At 34.2% G+C, this 17,725-nt stretch overlaps 1 protein-coding gene across 3 annotated transcripts in view; it reads right to left on the bottom strand.

Annotated features, from left to right (window-relative positions):
* thsd7ba (thrombospondin, type I, domain containing 7Ba) overlaps positions 1-17,725 on the bottom strand; it is a 245,886-nt gene that overhangs the window by 40,473 nt on the left and 187,688 nt on the right. For all 3 annotated transcript variants that reach the window (XM_052564976.1, XM_052564978.1, XM_052564977.1), the window contains 3 exons: positions 12,625-12,740; positions 10,663-10,795; positions 8,588-8,691 (listed from right to left, as the gene is read on the bottom strand). In XM_052564976.1, the coding sequence (XP_052420936.1) occupies positions 8,588-8,691; positions 10,663-10,795; positions 12,625-12,740 (353 nt within the window). The remainder of the gene's footprint in view (positions 1-8,587; positions 8,692-10,662; positions 10,796-12,624; positions 12,741-17,725) is intronic.

Genomic DNA, 17,725 nt, shown 5'->3' with positions numbered 1-17,725 from the left:
ATCAGCCTCATTTATGGACAAAAAATAGGTAACATAACCATTCCTCAGAAATTAACATGGAAATTCATGGAAATATATTCGCATCTGAACTGTGCACGATATGGAAACTAAAAGCCATTAACTTTACCCCTTAACTCTTTCTTCTACCGCTCTGATTTCAGATCCTCTCGCATGGAAAGGTCGTTCTCTGCATCACCGCCACTGAGGGACGATAAATGATATGCTTGGCAAACGTGGAGCCGGCTGTTACCTTTTCAGCATACGGCATCCATTCCACCCTCAAGGCGATGTATTCCTTGCAGACAGCAGAGATTGTGCCGAGGACTTTTCGCTCACTGACTTAAATTTGCCACTCTGCCTAACATGATGACATGTTTTGACACAGTCCTCCACAGCATGGCTTGCTTCTACTAAGCTTTTCATGGGAGCACAGTTAATACATAGCTGTAACGAAGGCACTTGAAGGAAACTTTTCAGACTAAATGACAGGTCTTACTATTGGTTGAGCTCTCATTGTTTCCACAGAATATTTCTGAAGAATGACTAAAAACACCATAATTTTTCCATTGACCAAGACATTACGCAATATTCAAAAAAGAAAGTGGATTTAATATATGCTGTATATTAAAAAAAAAAAGAAGGTATAACTGTAATTACATTATTTGAATTATGTATAGACTAGTATATATGTAGAGTATTTACATTGCCAAGCAACCGCATTAACATATAACTCCATTGAGAGAGGCCAAATGTTTTTATTCACTATGGTTCAGAAGTTTGGGGTTGGAAAGAATTTTATGTTCAACAAGGCTTCATTTATTAGATCAAAAATATGGTGAACAAAGTAACATTGTGAAATATTTTTACACTTTAAGATAACTTTTCTATTTGAATACAGTATATTTTAAAGGGGTCATATGTGGTGCTAAAAAGAACATTATTTTGTGTGTTTGGTTTAATGATATGCGTTTATGCGGTTCAAGGTAAAAAACACATTTTCCACATAATGTACTGTACATTCATGTTGCTCCTCTATGCCCCGCCTTTCTGAAACACGTCAATTTTTACAAAGCTCATCGCTCTGAAAAGCGAGGTGTGTGCTGATTGGCCAGTTACCCAGTGCGTAGTGATTGGTTGAATGCCTCAAGCGTGTTACACCCCTCACCATGCTGTGATGACGTGTCCTGGCACAACAGATAAATCAGGACTTATACTGTCTTTTTATGCATTGTGTTGCATATCACGTTGCATAAACATAAAAGCATGTCTGCATTTGTGATAGACATAGACATGTGGGGGCGTGTTTAAATGAGGCGTTTTGGGGGGCGTGGTTGACTCTTAAGTTTTATAAACAAAATCTCTTTGGAATTGAGACTTTAGTCTTTGCAACTTTAAAGATCATCTTTATGCACCAAGAGCTTGTAAAACTCCAAAGAGAAAGGAAAAATTGAAATGGAAAAATCATATGACCCCTTTAAAATGTACTTTATTTCTGTGAAAGCAGATTAATTCTCAGCATCATTACTCCAGTCTTCTTTGTCACATGATCCTTTAGAAGTCATTCTAATATGCTGATTTGCTGGTTATTAATATTAAAAGCAGCGGTGATGATTAATGTTTTAATGTGAAAACGGTTTTCAGGATTCTTTGATGAACAGTCAGTTTAGAAGAACAGCATTAATTTGAAATAAATTTGCTACTCTAACATCAAAAAAATGTTTAACTGTCATTTTTGATTAATTTAATGCATCCCTACTAAAGTAAATAAATAAATACTGACCCCAAACTTTTGGTCGGTAGTGTAATAAAGAGATCTTTAGATGCTATATTTTTTATTTATTAAATAATTTAATTAAGTAAAATATATACATTAATTGAGAAAATAGTTTAGTTATTAGTTAACAGTGAATTAATTATGATTGAGTAAAGTCATTTCAAAATAATGCATAAACAAGCCATGAATTAATGTTAGTGTGTGCTCTTGGGCTCATTATAAAAGTTTCTCTCTTCTAATTAAAGCTTCATATTTCCAAGTTAGAAGACCATATGTCAGATAATAGCAGGATGAGCTTCCGGCAAAAAACTTCCTGCTGAGTGTGGTAGCATTATAGTGATTTTGTAAAGCAATACATTTTTGAAAAACATTTATAGGGAAAATGATTGTTTATATTAATACTGTAAAACCTTGTTATAATTACCTTACATTATAATGTAACTAATATTTTTATATATATTAAAAACCTTTAATTGATTCAATTCAATCATTTAATTAAATACAATAAATACATTAATACAATTAATTGTAATTATTTAATTATTAAAACAATATATTCAGTTTAGTTCCCCCTTTAAAAATAATGTATTAGGAGTTATACTAAATGAATTTAGAAAAAAGTACCATTGTGTTACCATGTTTTTTTTGGTTCCATGACAATATGTATATATATATTATGTCATAGTGTTCTATATTACTATATATTCTATGAATATATATGTGTCGTAGTGTTGACCATGACTGAACAACAGTACGTCCACACTACTTTTTGGCAGTGTAAAAAAATAAAATAAAAATAAAATAAAATAATACAGACTTTTTCATTTCTTTTACCAAAAAAAAAATAATAATAACTAAAGAAAATAACTAATAATTTGCATTTAATTGCACAAAAAGTAGAAATTCTCATAGTTCTTTCAGCTACAGTGAGTCTCCATGCCCAGAGTTTTTTTTTTTTTTTGTCTAGTTTTTAGTACAGTAGGTGTTCCCCCTCAACTGCATATGCCACATTGATAATTAATAATGTATTGATTCAGGTCTGTAGGAAATAAAATTCCAACCCATGCAGATTTGTGCCAGGCAGTCTCTGAACACAGAAGAGAGAGATCAATATAGAGATCAGAATGTAGAACAAAGACGCTGTGCATGTTGAAGTGCCACTTAAAGAGACTAAATTAAATTTGACCCAAATCCACAGGAACACTACCTTCCCCAGGGCAATGTGATGCTGTTATCTCAGAAAGTGACCCTCTGATGTCTTTGAAGAGGCATACATGTACACATATTCCTTTAACACATCTTATTGATTCCTATTTGAATTTCTAATTTTGTTCTCTGACCAAAGTGTTTGCCCTCTCCACTTCAGAGTAATGTGGGTGGAAACAGTATATAGACATAGAATGGTGATTTAATAAAACATCATAGTTTGCTTTTGTTTCTACAGTCATAAACATGACATATTCAGATAATGATTGCAAAGGCATTTCATTTGTATTTTTGCACTCGCCCACAGTTTGTTAGCTCTACAATATATGCATGATTACTGCAAAATCAATCTTACTGTATGGCTGATTATTAAATATTTAAACAGACCATAAACAAATACTTTGCCATTTGAAGATTTGGGCTCAGATTTTTAAATTCTATAATAATAATAATAATAATAATAATTATTATTATTTTAATTAATACATTTATTCAGCCAGAGTGCACTGAATTGCTCAAAATTGATAATTAAGACATTTCTGATACAAAAGACTTATATTTCAAATAAATGCTGTTCTCTACAGTAGTAGCACAACTGTTTTCAGCATTGGTAATAAATAGAAATGTTTATTGAGAACCAAATCAGCATATTATAATAATTTCTGAATAATCACGTGACACTGGAGACTTAAAATTCAGCTTTGCCATCACATCGCATGGAAAAAGGAAACAGATATTTTCTGATATTAAAATTGTCACAATATAACTGTTTTACTGTATTTTTGATCAAGTAAATGTATTAGTGAGCATTAAAGAGACTTCTTTTAAAAACATTAAACATTTTTAAATCTTACCAATCCCATAACATTAAATACTCATTTTGAGTTTAAATTATCATATTATAATAAAGTGATTAGCGGTCATTATACTAAAATATTAAAATAATGAATGATGCGACTCATGTAGCATATTATGTACCTACCTAAAATGACATTGTGCACATGATTGAATATTGCTTCAGAGCATTTTGCCCTTCAGATTCAAATCGTGTTAAATGTGAGTTTTGAGAAGAGATCTTTATCTTTTTTTACTCTTTAGAATTTCCAAGATAGACATCAGTTTCTTCCTCTAACTCTGTCTGCTAGCTTCCTTTTCTTCCTCACACTCGTTGCCGGTTCCCACAGTGCCCCAGAGACAGAAAGGTTGACAGTTAGAGACATTCTGATTGGAGCACCCAGGCTGTCCATTTTTAGCACAATTATTTCTCCTCTCTCTTCTCCGTTCCAATACCACTCTCTTTCAATTTATCTCGTCTCCCTATTGTTAACATTTTATTCTTATCTCGCCTCATGACAGGGATCAACTTAATAATGCAGCCACTTACAAAGGTGACAATGTTTGCTGACTACTCAAAAGGACACGGCTGAGAACTTTTTTTGGCCTTTAAAAAGACTGTCAGACTTGCCAGCTAAGCTCCTCAGTACTCATTAACGGCACAGGCTGAGTGCGCAAACCCCCCCTGAAGACGACTCTTTTCATTAGAGTAACCCTTTCATGTGCTCCTAAAACGAAGGTCTTGATATGTGGGAATCTAAGCCCAATTAAATGACTACTGAAGCTCTTCACAACATCAACAGGCACTGTGAAAGACACTCCCACAACCATCCCATAATAATGGGAACTGAGACATTTGAATCCATAAAGTGAGACAAAGTTTAGTATGTGTGATATAATATATGTGCCTTCTTAAATACACCCGACATGATTTAATGGGCACTATATATATATATATATATATATATATATATATATATATATATATATATATATATATATATATAGTATAAGCCAAGTGTGAAACAACAAAGCATTGAACACCAGCAGCAAAAATTCACCCTGAAAGTACTTAATGAACTCTGAAAGTGATGAAAATATATATATATATATATATATATATATATATATATATATATATAGTATAAGCCAAGTGTGAAACAACAAAGCATTGAACACCAGCAGCAAAAATTCACCCTGAAAGTACTTATTGTACTCTGAAAGTGATGAAAATATATATATATATATATATATATATATATATATATATATATATATATATATATAGTATAAGCCAAGTGTGAAACAACAAAGCATTGAACACCAGCAGCAAAAATTCACCCTGAAAGTACTTACTGTACTCTGAAAGTGATGAAAATTGATGTTAGTTAATCCACAGCAAATCCAAAAATACTCCAGTCATTGACATGCTATAATGCAAAAATACAACACATCTGATAATACAGACTTCTGCATGTGCAGGTTTTGTGGACTATGACAGGGGTGTTTGTTTTACTGTTGGTTGCTGGTAGGGGTTTAATTGTGCAAGAACACATACTAGAAACCAACTATAGTGGCTTGATGACTTAAAAGTGTTAAGCGTTTTCAGTGTGAGTGTTGCTGCCTACACTGAAATTCAGTCATACATTTTCAATGAGAGCTGGTGATTTGAGGCGATATGAATGACAGTGACTGCTGGCAGTGGGACAAAGGTGAGGAGAGTTTAACTTTATACTTTAAACAAACCAGTGTGTGATTTCACTAGTGATCATTGCAAGTATTTATATGCAAAGTGTGGATCAGGAAAAGCAACTAAAAAAATTATGAATCACCTTATCCGTTTAGTTTCACAGTATATTTACCTTATGAAACCATTAGGTTGATTTTATTATATTTAATTAATAAATAAAATATTTGCCGAATATCTTCAATGCCAGCGGCAACATATTTGATTCATTTGAAATTATGCTGATTATATTTTGTGTGATATCTGATGCTGTTATTCAACTTTCTTCATTTTGCTTCATACACTACCATTCAAAGATTTGGTACAAGTTTTTACAAATTGTATACTTTTATTCAGAAATGATGTATTGTTTTCATCAAATTGATAAAAAGTAGGAGTAAATACGATAGTTAATGAAACACAAAGTATTTAAACGAGCATGATTTCTGAAGGGTCACATGAGAGTGAAGACCATCACAGGAATACATTATAATTTTGAAATAATATATTAAAATAAATATAAAAAATGTGAAACAACTTATTTACATTGCAATACTATTTTCACAATATTTTGTTATTTATTTATTTATTTTACTTTTTTTTTGCTGAATTTTTGATCAAATAAATCAGCCTGGATTAGCATGAATGTACTGATCCCAAATTTTTGAATGGTAGTGTATAATAGTGTATTGTAAAATAAAAAAAATATATATATATATATAACCATTGTGTATTTATTTGCCTTTTACATTCTGAATATATATATTTTTACAAATTGTGGTTAGGTTTAGAGTAAGGATGGTGTTAATGGCTCTAAAAAAATAATAATAAAAAAATAAAAAAATGTGACTATTCAAATACATTTCTAATATAAGTGACATAAAGGATTAATAAAATGTAGTTTGTTTGTTTCTAAAGCTGTGCGTATATTATAGATGCTGTCAATACTGTAAAGTATAGCATATATGCACAAAATGCAAAAACATGCATCTAAACATTAAACGTGAATAGTAATGAGATCAGATCAGACTACCAATAAGAGGGCGACAGCGGCGGTCACGTGATCACTAACAGACGCAGTCACTCATATCACCGCACGTTTTCAACTCTCACTGAAAATGAATGACTTCTGGTCACTCAATCAGACTGTAAATCTGTCAGCGAAAGCACAATACGTGTGAGGTTCTCATTAGTTCTGCAGAGATGTCTGTCTTTATGGTTCATTTAGTGTAATTTACTGCATTGCCTTCTAGCCCTGTTATTTATTTTGGAGGATGCTGATAGAGCAAGTGTTCTCGAACACAGCAGGACTCTGCTGCTAGCTCATTTGCATCTGTGTGGCGCTGAGCGTCTGCACGCCTGTCTCAAGCCACCACTCCACCTGAGTACGCCAAGCATAATCAAATTACACCAGCCGGGGGATGCTTGCCCAAAATACAACAATAAATCATCCGGGTACATAAACAACCTGCGTAATTTTTAATCACTAGACTAAAACAAGAGCTTATCGCAGTTGTGGTGGCGGTATTCGCTGTTAGGTCTCGCAGAATAAAAAGCAGGAACGAATTGGTGAACATTCGTAAATTAGCCAAGATTTATTGTTTACTTTAATTTATGCCCTCATGCGGTGAGATCCAAGGGGAGGTCAACAGTATGTCAAGTGCTGGTTTAAATAAACCATGAAATTCAATCTGCACACAAGCAAGAGCCCGCTGCAGTCCATCTTCATGTAATTCGTATCCTAACCTTGCTGTTAGAGCACTCGTACTATTGCAGCTACTTACTGCTGGCTATTTGAATCTTCCATTGCAGGATAACATTTACAAAGACTTATTATTTCTAATGAATGGCCTCATTAATTTTAATGAATGCACTCGATATCTGGAATAATACTGACCTTTGACTCGGCACAAAATGTCAGCTTTCTTCCATTGTACCAATATGATATTCTGATAAACCGGGGAAGGTCAGTAAAATGTCATACTACATTGTGTCTAAATGTAATAACTTCTGGATACAATCATTTCGTTTAATTTGATCTCAATAAATTCAAGGTTTCTGTGAAAAAATACATAATGTTTGAATATTATTGAAGATTTTGGAAAAATCCATTTATTTTGAATTATCATTCTCTTTTACATTAACGCTTCATTATAACTACAATACATCATCAAATATAATATTTAACGTATATTCAAATAGTAATACATTTTAATATAAATAAAAAATGGATAGTATATTAATTATTTGAATGGAAATAGAACTAATGACATATGAAGAGTTATATAATGAACTTATGTTCATCATTACCCAGGAATTAAAGTACTGATATCAATTATATATTGATATTTATACAAGTATTTTTTGAATAGGTGGTAACACTTTATAGGCAACGATTATCACTATTAACTAGTTGCTTATTAGCATGCTTATATTTAACATATTGGCTGTTTATAAGTAATTATAAAGCACATATTCTGCATGAGCATATTCTACGTCTCTAATCCTACCCAATATCTAAGGATAACAACTACCTTACTAACTCTTAATAAGCAGTAAATTAGGATTTTATTGAAGCAAAAATCAAGAAAGTCTTGGGTCGCATTGCGCCGGGTGTATGATAGGGCCCTTGGTGTTAAACACACTGAATTAAACATGAACTTTTGAAATAGGAAAGACTTGAACAGTATTTTCTTGTACAACATAAAAATAATCTTTGTTTTGTTTACAACTTCAAAAAAAATATTAAAAATGTATTTGTTCATTTTAAGCATGTCACCTGTGCCCTAAAGGCAGTGTTTCTCTTTCACTGTCGGTGGTGTTTGGCAGCTTTCACTTCCATTCTGTCATAATCACACTGGGGCTGCAGCATGCTGCATTCACACTTCACACACTGTACAGTGCCAATGAACAAAGCAGAGCTCAAAGCCATGAACACAGCCATATACATACACAGTGATGCATATAGCTCAGAGGGAGAGCCACAAAGGTGGCTATTTAGTGTACCATGAGAAACCACTCTTTTACATAAAGCACAGTTCTCTTACCTCTCATCTCTAATCCTTTACCACACGATTCACTGGCTCCCGTCATTCCCTGCTGCACAGAATCTGGGACCAGAGTACATGGATGCCATCTGTGTGTCTTCCATCTGAAAAAGAGATGAAGGTTTATAGTGATGGTTTGATGTTAGAAAAGAAACCCCAGCATTGCTGCCAGAAAATACATTTTTAATGCATTTTTATAGTCCAAGACAGGCACTTATAAATATACTAGGAATAATTTATATATATATAAAATAAGAAAAATAATACAAAGATGTATGCATGTAAGTAGACCCTCCAGTATAAATGCACTGCACATCAATAGAACCCTGGTTATAATACTTAAACCAATGTTAACCAGTCTTTTATGACACTTGGTGGAATTAAATGCCTTTCTATTCAGGGGCTATAGCAGGAAAATGACTCTCACTCCATGTGACCCAGGTCTTGCAAAATAGAAAAAATAAAAATGTGACTGTTGAATAAATCCTATAAACCAGTAGTAATGAAGTGCTGCATTAAATGAATGACTTTGTCTCAGAATACTGAACAGTTTCTTGTCAATAGTTTTAATTACAAGGGATTTTAATGACAGATGCCAATGCCGACCTCTAGAGATCAGAGCAGTCAATGGTTAATATGAATCTAATACATTCACTAGTTCACTGCAAATACATGTTTAAAAGTGCAAATATTCCATGCAGGCTATAAATTCATTTGAGGGTATTTTTATATGAGATCATTAAACCTGCATGCATAAAAAACATAAAAAAGTCTGAAGAAAATGCTGCTTAAAATGATTGTAATTTATACTACAGGGCTGTTGAATGCTAGAATCTGACTGAACGGTTTCTGAACTTTCTAAGGTGTGCAATTATTTCAAGGGAAACTCATTGCTAAAGTAGTTCCAGGCAGGTTTTGACATGTCCAAATCACATCGCAAAATGATATTTGTTATGTCAAAGTTCCTTATAACAGTACGAGAATCAAAACCCATAACAACACTTAAAGGTCAAACAAATATAGTGTACAACAAGATACAAATGAAAAAATATTTTAATGTTTTTGCCACAAAATGATGTTGTATAATCTCTGTTACTACAGTAGATCTAAAATTACATTTTGGAATTAGCAACGGAGGCACTTTAAAAACCTGACAAATGTCTTGAAATCATCTGAACTATGTGAGGTGTGTTAACACAATGCAATGACCCATCATCAATTATTCCATACTAACTTGCAAAAGTTTGGAGTTGGTAATTTTTTTTTATATGTTTTAATCAGCATTTTGTCATCACATGAATTAATTACTAATTACTGCTTTACAGTATTGTAATTTAATAAATACAGCCTTGGTGACAATAAGTGGCTAAATCTTATTGTCACCAAGGCTGCATTTATTTAATTAAAATGCAGTAAAACATTAATTAGTAATTTATTCTTGTGAAGACAAAATGCTGATTTGGGGCTTAAGAAACAATTATTATTATCATAACTATTGAATTAAGCTCAATTTAATAAATTTGTGGAAAGTGTAATACATTTCAGAATTTTTGGGATGAAAATAAATTTTAAAAGAACCTTATTTATTCAAAAAGAGAAGTATTTTGTAATAATACAAGTCTGTTATTTTTTTTATCAATTTAATGCAACTTTAAATTGAGCCAACAGTGTTTGCTTGTTTGTTTGTTTGTTAGTTTTAAATGTGCCAAAATGACAGAAACAAAATGCTATCAGTTGTAACTATGACGGTGTTGAAAAAAAAGTCACCCCTCTTCTATTAATTAATAAACTTGGCAGAATAATAATTTAATACGTTATTACAAATAGCTTGGCATTTACTTGCGCAGTAAATTACAGCAACAATTTGTGACTTTTGAGGATCATAATGTAAGCTTACAAAAACAGCATTTTTCTAAATGTATTCATGCACTGCATGCGATTCTGAACTACTGTGTGCATTTGTAAATGGCGTTGATACTATCAATGGCACAAAACTAAAACTAGCTGGACCGCAAACATTGTATCAGTCTAGCTGAGGAGCGGGTAAACCACTTGTGCAATTGCAGTTTATTCACCTGTAAATAGGACAAACCAGAAGAGCCTCACATTCTCTCTCCTCATATAAAGTATCTGGACACTCTTGACCCCCATTGGCCGCCCGCTGGATGATGATCCTGTATCGTGACTGCGAGGGCACGCTGCTGTTCACTGCACAGTACACACACAATCAAAACATTACTTGCACCCATCTTTCACTTTATTAGTATTCTGACAGCGATTACCACAGCAGGAACTATTCAAAGAGCTCTTTAGATAAGAGGTAATGATATGATTCTCTGGTGGAGTTGACTTCCTGTTCCCTGTATGGATCCTAAGCTGATGTAATGACTTCATTTAACAGACATTGTAAGGCTCATTACACATTGCTAATTACTAAAAGACTGATAATAGCACAATTAAGAAGCCGCTCTCATTAACAGAAGACCCAACAGGGTAAAGCACACTATTTACAGAGGGGATATCAGTTATTTAAAACATTTCTTCAAATGTTACCATTTGATTCAATCATAATAAATGCCTGTTTACTCCTGGTTTCTTTAGTGGAAGTAACGGTCAATTAATAGTCTCATTAAAATGTAATAAAACTCTTTTGTGGGTTAGAAAAGCCCCTCCTTTCACCATGTTTACAGCAAAAGTGCAAGATACAACATCCTAGCAGTGTGTGAAAGTGTAAATCCTGTTTTCATTATCAACACACTTACAGTAAATGTAATTGGGGCAACACAATAAACTCATGTAGTTTATTACTTCTTCTTTTTATTTAAAAGTCCCTTTTAAAGAAAGACTCTACAGCCATAGCTGTTTAAATTCTTATTCCCAAATGGACTCATCCTAATGTCGTTTTATTTATTTTCTGTGGAAAGAACATTAACACAGGTCTTTCTATGCTATAATTTATAATGTCCTTTCAAGAGCTTAGATTTTCAGTTAATAATAACATATTTCAGCCTTTTCAAAAAGTTATTGCATGGCTTCAGAAGACAAGGAACATTGTTCACAAGTCTTATGGACCACTTTTATGATACATTCGAGGTGCTTTTTTGGTCTTGGAGCTAGAAATACATCACTGTTCAAAAGTTTATGGTCAGTAAGAATTTTTTGGATTAATTAATACTTGTATTCAGAAAGGATGCATCAAGGTGCTTTCGCATAATCTTTTCGCATAATCTCCGTTATCTTGAAACCCATGACACACAACAAAAAAAAGCTGGTTTTGTTATGTGACGTGGGTTTTATGATAATGGATATGGAATGTAAACACATTCACAAGATTGAAAGAACATGAAAATCTGACTATATCTCCTATGAAAACTTGTAGTGTTATCGAGGCTGAGCAAGAATACAACGATGCATACAACAAATGCTTTTATCACTGTTTTCCATATTTGTGGAAAAATACTTTTACGTGGCTTTTTAAAAATGCTGGGTACTCTGTGTTTTGTATGTGTTTGGCCAATCAGTGTACACTTGCATCACTGGTAGTTCCTTTAGAACTGTTTTAGACCCTAATCTGAAGTAGGAGCTAATTTAGTTCCTCCAAACGGAGTTCCTAAAACTAAAGATGTTCCTAGCTCCTGCGGTGCCAATGCGTCTAAAGTGGGCACTTCTGCCAATAGTTCTAGGAATAATGAAAAGGTTCCTCCAGTGCAAAAGCCCCTTTAGTGACAGATTGCTATTTCCATTAAATGTTTAAATGCTTTTGAACTTTATTCACCAAAATACAAAGTTTCTGCAAAGACTCATTTAACAAAAATATGTTTTAAATAATTTACTCAGCCCAAACTTTTGAACAGTGATGTTGTATGGTGAGAGCTGATTCAATTATATATATATATATAAAGCATGCCGTTTTGGAAGGACATGAGGGTGAGTAAATAAACCCACTTTTTATATTATTTTCATGTGAACTATCTTTGTAAGTGAGGTACCACTGAAATGTCACAGCTAAAGGTTGTGTGAAGAGATTGTATCAATACCTGGCAGGCATGTGGTAGGGCAGGCTGTCCATTCACTGAAAGGGGTCACAATGCAATCTTTCTTACAGGGCAGTAAACAGGGTTGAAGGGTGTCTGGTCGAGAAGATTCTGGACACCTATGACACACAGACACACACACATGGAGAACAGAGAGAGGGACTGTTTTTTTTTTTTTCATGATCAGTGATAAGTTGTCTTGAGCCACACCACAGTCACTCTGTCCTTGACCTTCCAGCACAGGTGCAGATATCATCTGTGCTGACTGTGAGTACTGCTTGATTTACTGTACCCCACAAACCCAGATATTATCATGTACAGATACAACACAGTTACAATGACACTATCTGAGTAGCTGATGTAATATTTATTGCGTCTTACCAGCAGAGCATACAGCTGATCATATCTGAGTGAGTATACGGTAAAGGTGAGTTATTTTTGTATGAGTGACAAGAAGCAAGAGGTTATGTGAGCCTTTATATTATTTAAGAGAGAGAGATAAGAGAGAACACCCACACAGCTCTCTAGACTGTACTCTCTCATCTAATGGAAAGTGGGTTTATTATTTGGCTTTGTACAATTCTGGATTCTGATGGGTCAATCAGTGTTTTAATGCCATATATTTTAATTGTAATGACTACATATTTGTCTACTAACTCTGCAAAACATTTATGCAAAAAAAAAAATAGTAATAGTTTTCTTCCCAACATACAGTATGTGGACCATGCAGTAGCATTCCAAAGTTGTTGTTTTTTTAGGTTTAAAAAAAAAAACGTCTATTATATGCTCAGCCAAGCTGCTTTTTTGATCAAAAATACAGTTAAAACAGTAATTTTGTGAAACATTATAACAATTTAAAATATTTGAAATGTATTTTAAAAAAATACAAAATAATTATTCCTTTGATGGCAAAGCTGAATTTTCAGCATCATTACTCCAGTCTTCAGTGTCTGATTGCTGCTCAAGAAACATTTATTATTTAGTGGATAAATAGTCATTAAAAAAAAAAAAGTTGTGTTACCTAATGTTTTTGTGGGAACCATGATAGATTTTTCCAGGATTCTTTTATCAAAATGAAGTTCGAAATAATGGCATTTATTTTAAAAAGAAACATTTGTGACATTATAAATGTCATAACTGTCAAAACTGTCATACCTTTTTTTTCCACTTTTTTATTTAATGCATCCTTGCTGAATAAAAAGTTTAATTTTAATAATAATAATAATAATAATACAAATCTTACTGCCTCAAACACTTTGAACAGTAGACTGCAACTTTGTTTTGACAATATGGATGGGTGACATAACTGAAATTTTTTTTTCTATTTATTTATTAGTTTTCGTTATTAAATATGAACAGAATTTCAACTGTCTTCTGTGGAACATTTAGTTTCCATGGGTATGTGTATTTTGCATGTATTTTTTCACAACAGTATCCCTGTTTCTTACCCTCCTAGAACTCTGTGGTATTGGTTTCTTCTAACATATTAAACAAAATTGTACTTAAAGGAGGGGTGAAATGCTGTTTCATGCATACTGAGTTTTTTACACTGTTAAAGAGTTGGATTCCCATGCTAAACATGGACAAAGTTTCAAAAATTAAGTTGTACGTTTGAAGGAGTATTTCTGTTCCAAAAATACTCCTTCCGGTTTGTCACAAGTTTCGGAAAGTTTTTTTTCGAGTATGGCTCTGTGTGAGGTTAGATGGAGCGGAATTTCCTTATATGGGTCCTATGGGCACGTCTGCCGGAAGAGTGCGCGCTCCTGTATAGCAGAGCAGAGAGAGCACAACAGACTTCACTGATCAGAGCGAGAGCGTCGCGAAATGTCACAAAAGGAGTGTGTTTTTGGTTGCCAGGGCAAGACAACCCTGCACAGATTACCAAAAGAGAAACAGCATTAAGGGACCAGTGGATGGAGTTTATTTTTACAGAGCATCAACGGAGTTGTGCAAGTGTTTTTGTTTGTTACCTGCATTTCGAAGATATGATTTCAAATATATACAGTTTCAGTACATACCACATAGAGACGTCGTTGCTGAGGCTGCTCTTGTTAAATTTCAGCCTCTAAATATACACTGAATCTGACTGTTAGCCATGGTTTGTTTTGGTTGTTTTTTTCCCTCAGCTTCCACATGTTCTCAACACAAAAGCCTACTGGCGCTCGTGATTCTTTAGCTCCGCCCACACTTTTTGGAGTTATGAAGGATGCAGTACTACTCTATAGGTACTCAAGATTAACAGGATATTGAGTGAAAACAAGCACCCCCCCTCTTAAATCAATATTTCATGAACATCAATTTATTTGGTAAACAGCGATGTTACAGGACAGATAATGACATTCTCCATGGTGAATATATAAGAGATGATGTACAGGCAGCTGGTCATTTTCACAAAACTAACCCCTTCAGGATGAAACGAGAGCCATTATTTTGCAATAATGACTAGATGACTGTACATGATGCACCAGGGTGTATGTCCTGCTGAGGAGTCTGTCTCATGCGTGTCCTTGTGAGTGTGAGTATGTGCATGCTTTTGTTTAAGAGCATGTTGCCCCACAGAGAACGTCCAACCCAACGAGCTGGATTCTGGACATTTCATTTCCAGGCTTGGTTCAATTCCCAGCATGCAGCAGCTCTAAAGAGAGGCAGCAGGGCTCAGCAGGGCTCTACCAACTACAGGCTATGGAGACCAGCAAACAGGACACATCAAAGCAGGGAACAAGAAAGAACAGAAGCATGAATCATCTGCTTCTCTCTCACTTTTGTGCTCTGTGGAGCAGAATGTCATTACAGAGGGCAATCACCCAAAGGCAATGATGCTACAGAGCTTTAGGAAAGGAACAAAAGAGTGGGTGGAGGATAAATGCAAGAAATCAGCAGAAAGAAAGACAGAACAAAGGAGACATCACAGATGACAACAGGTTAACTCTGTCTTTGCCTCTATATGGAAACAAAGCATGAATAAAGTGTGAGTATGGAGTGTTCCAACATAAAATTTAATTGGATGAGTTTGTAGCCATTGTAAAAGTAAGCATTAAGTTACATGACAAAAACAAAGAGACAAGGTTCTGCTTTCATTCCAACACTGACTCAACCAATGGCACAAATTTGGTCAGATTAATTCCAAAAATCAGTGTTGCAATTTGTTGAGGCGAGTGGTGCAGTAATGACACATTTCTGCTAAACAATATTCATATTTTAAGTATATTAATATAACCATCTGATTTATATAGTTCATTACCCTATCTGTTGTAAAAATAATGAATGGAAGAATTATGATTATTATTAATAAAAACATTTACACTACATTATCATTATTATTATTATTAATAATAATAATAATAATAATAATAATTTTGTTCATTATTCTGTCTTTTGGCAAATTATAATAATAATTAAGATTATTATTAATACTAAAGTTGACTTTTATCATATGGCTGTTTCCATAGTTTTAGAAAATCAATAATAAATTCAAGGCCTTGGATTAAAGTGATTCCATTTATTAAAAGACAAGGCAGGAAATGATGTGGCAACTGAGAGAGTGTGGAGAGCAGCAATGGAGAGAGAAGACAGGAAATGATGTGGAATAAGGGGGAAATGGGATCTGAAAAAATCTTAAAGCTTAAAGTCCCTCTGAAGTTAAAATTATTATCCCTTAAAACTCATCTTTGATCATCAAAATTACATATTTAAATGTTTTTTTTTCTTGTGAAAATAATTTTCTCATGCCATGCGCCGGGTGTATGATAGGGCCTTATGACTGATATAACTATGTTTTTACTAGCGGACCACTAAAGTGAATACTGTAACAGTTGTTAAAGTTACTTGATGATGTTGTGTCCTCAGAATGCCTTGAAGAATCCAATGCAGCCAAGTTTGTAATTCTTAATTCGCACCCATGAGCAATATGTGTGTGAAGTGAAGACACCAATTTGGGAGAGGTGGGTCTGATTCCGGGCTACTTTTACACTGGTGATGTGGGTTATTACTCAAGTAAGTGATTCTAAATTCACTTTAAACCAAGTTTTTTGTTGTACTTTATTTTTGGTTCTGTGCTGGTAATCCTATTGGCATATTTTGCATGCAATCTTTATGCTATAATCTCTATGTGCACCATTTTTGTATAAATGGAGAGGGATATGCTAATGATAGGAATCTATCCATTAACGTTATTGGTTATTGAATTTTGTGAGGTAGCAAACCCAGTGCTGTTTCAAACCACGTTTCTGGGAATGCCTTTGGGAAACTACAGTTTTAAGGAAAATAATACTCAGCAATACTGTTGATTAATGGATTGCCACATGGTTTGTATAAAATATATATATATATATATTTTTTCATTACATGGGGACTTTAAACTCATTTTAAAATTAATCCACATTTCATTGGTCAAAATGAATAAAATATAAATAATCCTGTTCCATATAACTGTACTTATCATTAAAATCATTAACATGAAATATCCTATGATTGGCTGACGTCACATAGCACTTTCACATTTGATGTTGACAGACAAATAGGTATCAGACAAACTTTTGCTGTAACAACTCATCAGACAGGGAATCCATTTAGCAGGCTTTATTGAAAGACTCGAGGTCGTACAGGCGGGGATCAGGACCAGCAAACACAACAGTAGAGATAACCAGAATCGTCGTCAAACACAAGCAGATGTTCAGGGGAAACAGGCAAGATTCAGAGTCCAATAAACAATCCAAGGTCAAGAGGCAGGCAGCAAAGGTTCAAGAGACGGTAAACAAAACAGTACTGGTAACAGGAAATCAAACACGGGAAATAACGCTTGGAAATGTTAGCCGGAGCAAAACAAGACTTCGCGTTTGGCTAATGGAGTTGTGCAGCTTATATATCCGTGCCAATGAGCTGCACCTGTAGGTGATCAGAGTAGGGGTGCGGGGATGATGGGTAGTGTAGTGCGAATCAGTATAGGTGAGTGTGAGAGTCAGTATTCCGGAGATGGAGCCCTCTGCTGGCCAGTAGAGGGAATCACGGGGTTCGTCTCCGTGACAGAGCCCCCTCCCTGCGAGCGACTCCTGGCGCGAGATGGTAGCCGACGTCGAGGTCTACCGCGTGGTCGTGGGGCCGGTCT

This window comes from Carassius gibelio, chromosome B9 (assembly GCF_023724105.1).
Source record: "Carassius gibelio isolate Cgi1373 ecotype wild population from Czech Republic chromosome B9, carGib1.2-hapl.c, whole genome shotgun sequence".
Taxonomy (NCBI): domain Eukaryota; kingdom Metazoa; phylum Chordata; class Actinopteri; order Cypriniformes; family Cyprinidae; genus Carassius; species Carassius gibelio.
The sequence above is the reverse complement of the archived record's forward strand: the minus strand, read 5'-3'. Positions and strand labels throughout refer to the sequence as shown.